Source organism: Trifolium pratense, linkage group LG3, assembly GCF_020283565.1.
Source record: "Trifolium pratense cultivar HEN17-A07 linkage group LG3, ARS_RC_1.1, whole genome shotgun sequence".
In the NCBI taxonomy this organism is placed as follows: Eukaryota; Viridiplantae; Streptophyta; class Magnoliopsida; order Fabales; family Fabaceae; genus Trifolium; species Trifolium pratense.
In genome coordinates, this window is record NC_060061.1 from 40,829,623 (window position 1) to 40,834,001 (window position 4,379).

Genomic DNA, 4,379 nt, shown 5'->3' on the forward strand with positions numbered 1-4,379 from the left:
AAAATATAATTTTTATTAGTGAAAATTTATATATTAACACAAAAAATTATTTATTTGTATAAACTATTTTCATAAACTTTATGGTCCATCTCTAGTAGTACTATTTGGTGGTGGGAGAAGATTGAAACCTCTTTGAATAGTAAATACATTATATAAGAGTATTTTAGTAAAATTATTATTATTATTATTATTATTTTTGACTAAATCATTCTCTATTATTTATACAAATATTTTAGAGTTAATATTAACTTATGTCTTAAGGACCACCTCATTTTAAAGATTTTATAAATAATAATTATGTCTTATTTATATTTTGAAAAATAAAATGTAATATAAAAATTCCTATTTTTAATATACTAATAAATATTTAAAAACAGATATTAATATTTTTTTATCAAGACAAATATTAATATTTTACTAAATAACTAATTTATCTGATATATAATAATAATAATATAATATAAAAAATAAAAATAAAATATAATTATTCAATAAATCAAAAAATAATTTTTTTATAAGATAAAATAACAATAATAATCTCATATAACTATAAAATATAAATAGTAATTAGAACACTTAAAATCTTTTAGAACCACAGTGTATTTATCCAACAATATAACACCCAAACAAATTCAACAATTAGACAAATTCAACAATTAGCACCAATCTTCTTCCCTCATCATCATCATCCACCATAGCACTCCAACAATGTCCTCTTCACCATCACCAATCTTCATCATCCTCATCACCATCCTCATCCATTTCCACCCCTCTTCCTCCACCTCATCATTCTCCCTCTCAGTAGAAAACCCAAAACAAAACACCATACTCTCACCCAACCAAACATTCACAGCAGGTTTTTACCCAGTAGGCCAAAATGCTTACACCTTTGCTATTTGGTTCACACATAAACACAAACACCTTAACAGCAACATCACAACCACCATTATTTGGATGGCGAATCGCGATGAACCGGTTAACGGTAAACACTCAACACTTTCCCTTCTTAAAACTGGTAACCTTGTCTTAACAGATGCAGCTCAATCCATTGTTTGGCAAACAAACACTGTCTCATCAAAACCATTAAAATTACTTTTACATGAAACTGGTAACCTTGTTCTTCAAGAACAAAACACAAACAGTTCAATCAATAACAATGTTATTATTCTTTGGCAAAGCTTTGATTTTCCAACAGATACACTTTTACCAGACCAACCCTTAACAAGATTCACCAATCTTGTTTCTTCAAGAAGCGAAACAAATTTTTCGTCGGGTTTTTATAAACTTTTCTTTGATAATGATAACATTTTGAGACTTCTTTATGAAGGTCCAAGTGTTTCAAGTATTTATTGGCCAGATCCTTGGACTACTAGCAATGGTGCTGTTGGTAGTGGTACAAGATCAACTTTCAACAGTAGTAGAATTGCTTTGTTGGATTCATTTGGTAGATTTAGTTCTTCTGATAATTTTGTTTATAATAATTCTGATTATGGAAGTTTTTTGCAACGTTTAATTAGACTTGATCATGATGGTAATGTTCGCATTTATAGTCGAAAAGATGAGGAACAAAGTTGGTTTGTTTCGGGTCAATTTCGTCAACAACCTTGTTTCATTCATGGGATTTGTGGACCCAATAGTACTTGTAGTAATGATCCATTAAATGGTAGAAAGTGTTCTTGTCTACCTGGTTATGTTTGGATTAATGATAAAGATAATAGTCAAGGTTGTAGACCCAATTTTCAGCTTTCTTGTAGTAACAAGAGTCATGATGAGTCAAGGTTTTTGGCTTTACCTCATGTTGATTTTTATGGATATGATTATGGATTCTTTCCTAATAAAACTTACAAAGAATGTGAGGATTTGTGCTTGAGTTTGTGTGGTTGTGCAGGATTTCAGTTTACTTTTAATGCTGATTATGGTGGTAATTTTTGGTGTTACCCGAAAATTCAGTTACTTAATGGCCATCATTCTCAGAGTTTTGTTGGATCATTCTACTTGAAATTGCCGAAAAGTAGTGGTTTTGTTGATGAGATTAGGATTCAAGAAAATGGAATGGGAATGGTTTGTGAGAGGAATGGAGTGGTAAAGCTTGAAAGAGATTACATGAAAAAGAAAGAAAATGGTTCATTGAAGTTCATGCTTTGGTTTGCTGGTGGTTTCGGAGGTGTTGAGCTTTTGGGATTTTTTCTGGTTTGGTTTTTCTTGTTTAGGAGTAGCAAAAATTCTGGTGAAGATCATCATGATTATGTTCTAGCAGCAACAGGGTTTAGGAAATTCAGTTACTCTGAATTGAAACAAGCTACAAAAGGTTTTAGTCAAGAGATTGGAAGGGGTGCTGGAGGATCTGTGTATAAGGGTGTTTTATCTGATAATCGAATCGCTGCGATAAAGCGTTTGCATGAAGCAAATCAAGGAGAGAGTGAGAGTGAGTTTCTTGCTGAAGTTAGCATCATTGGAAGGCTTAACCACATGAATTTGATTGGTATGTGGGGTTATTGTGCAGAAGGAAAGCATAGATTGTTGGTTTATGAGTACATGGAAAAGGGTACTTTAGCCGATAATCTCTCATCAAACGAACTTGATTGGGGTAAGAGGTATAACATTGCTATGGGAACCGCAAAGGGACTTGCTTATTTACACGAAGAGTGTTTGGAATGGATTTTGCACTGCGATATAAAACCTCAAAACATACTTGTTGACTCTGATTACCAACCCAAGGTAGCGGATTTTGGTCTCTCTAAACTGTTGAATAGGGATGACCTTGATAATTCAAATTTCTCAAGGATAAGAGGGACAAGAGGTTACATGGCACCGGAATGGGTTTTCAACTTGCAAATCACTTCTAAAGTCGATGTTTATAGTTACGGAGTTGTGGTGTTGGAGATGATTACTGGAAAGAGTCCAACAACAGGTATCCAAATCAAAGAAGAGTTGTGTCATGAGAGATTGGTAACATGGGTTAGGGAGAAAAAGAGAAAAGGATTAGAAGTTGGTTGTTGGGTGGAACAAATTGTTGATCCTAAACTGGGATCAAATTATGATGTAAAGAAAATGGAGACTCTGGCAAATGTGGCTTTGGATTGTGTAGCAGATGATAAAGATGTTAGACCCACCATGAGTCAAGTTGTTGAGAGGCTATTAAGTGATGAGCATAATTATTATTGATGGTTTCCACAATAAATAGTCATATCTCATGGGTATAAATTATTCCACTGTTCTAATTCCTGTTTTCTCTGTTATGTACTTCTACATGTAATTTGATTCATGAATTTATTTTGATTAGGATAATCTTTTCTTTTTTCAAGAGTTAAATTTGTACCACAATTTTGGTGGTTACATTTACATAATTTAGTGTGTTTAAAATGTGATCATAACTCATATCTGGGTCTAGTGCCAGTGGTTAATGTGCAGTGTGTGAGTGTTGTATACAATAGGGTACCAATTAAACTATATGAAATAAGATTTCTTAGTTTCTGATATCATGTTGCTCAAGAGTTTTGCTCAAATTTATATTTTTAAGGGAAAGCAGCCAGTACGAGAAGACTGATCATCTCCAGAAAACCATTTATGTTCAGAACACTCCATGTATATATCTTTACATTCATTTGAACCTATGACTTGATTAACAATCAGTTTCAGGATCTAACTGGCGAACATATGAACATATGCTCGGTGTAGTAATTTGCTTCTCATATCAATTATCAACTTGTTCCCCATTAATATACGATTCTCTATCACCTTCTCACTTTCACTCGTAGAAATTGCTTGAGTTCCAGCTGCAACTTTGCTCTGGTTCAAAGTGATTTGTTCTTCACCATGTGTGAAAGTGAAACTTGTACACTGGTGACTCATGATGGGATGTTTCTCTTTTCTTGTAGAAGCTACACTATGATCCTAGTTCTCCTCAGAACAAAATTTTAAGTCAGAAGGATGTACCATGCAGCACATGATTAATGAAATAGGACATCCACAATGCAGTTGGGCGAGCGGAAAGAGAAGGACGTTGACATACCGTGGAGTCAACTATATCCAATTTAGGTTAAATAATTAATGTGTGTGTATGAATTAATTAGGAACCTGTCATCATCCTGTTAAAAGCTACAGGTGGTTATATCATAGGATGTTATGAAGCAGGTGATTTTTCTTCTGCTAAAAACTGTATTATTGAGTAAGCCATGCTTTTAATCTTCAACTATGTATATGAGTTGAGAGTTTAGGGGACTAGACCAAAACTCAAACCAAGGAAATTATTCAATATCTGCCTCATTAAAAACCTTTTTAGGAGAACCCAACGGGATCAAACCTGACAAGGAAAAAAGAGTACAGAGCAACCAACAACAAAGATATGAAAAAATCGAGGAAATATGACAAACGTATCC

The 4,379-nt window shown here is 33.3% G+C and overlaps 1 protein-coding gene across 1 annotated transcript; it reads left to right on the top strand.

The window, feature by feature from the left end:
* Window positions 1-594: 594 nt before the first annotated feature.
* Window positions 595-3,479, top strand: LOC123916728 (putative receptor protein kinase ZmPK1). The gene has a single exon (XM_045968249.1). It carries the CDS (start codon window positions 709-711, stop codon window positions 3,163-3,165), a length of 2,457 nt encoding a protein of 818 aa, XP_045824205.1. The 5' UTR covers window positions 595-708; the 3' UTR covers window positions 3,166-3,479.
* Window positions 3,480-4,379: the final 900 nt, after the last annotated feature.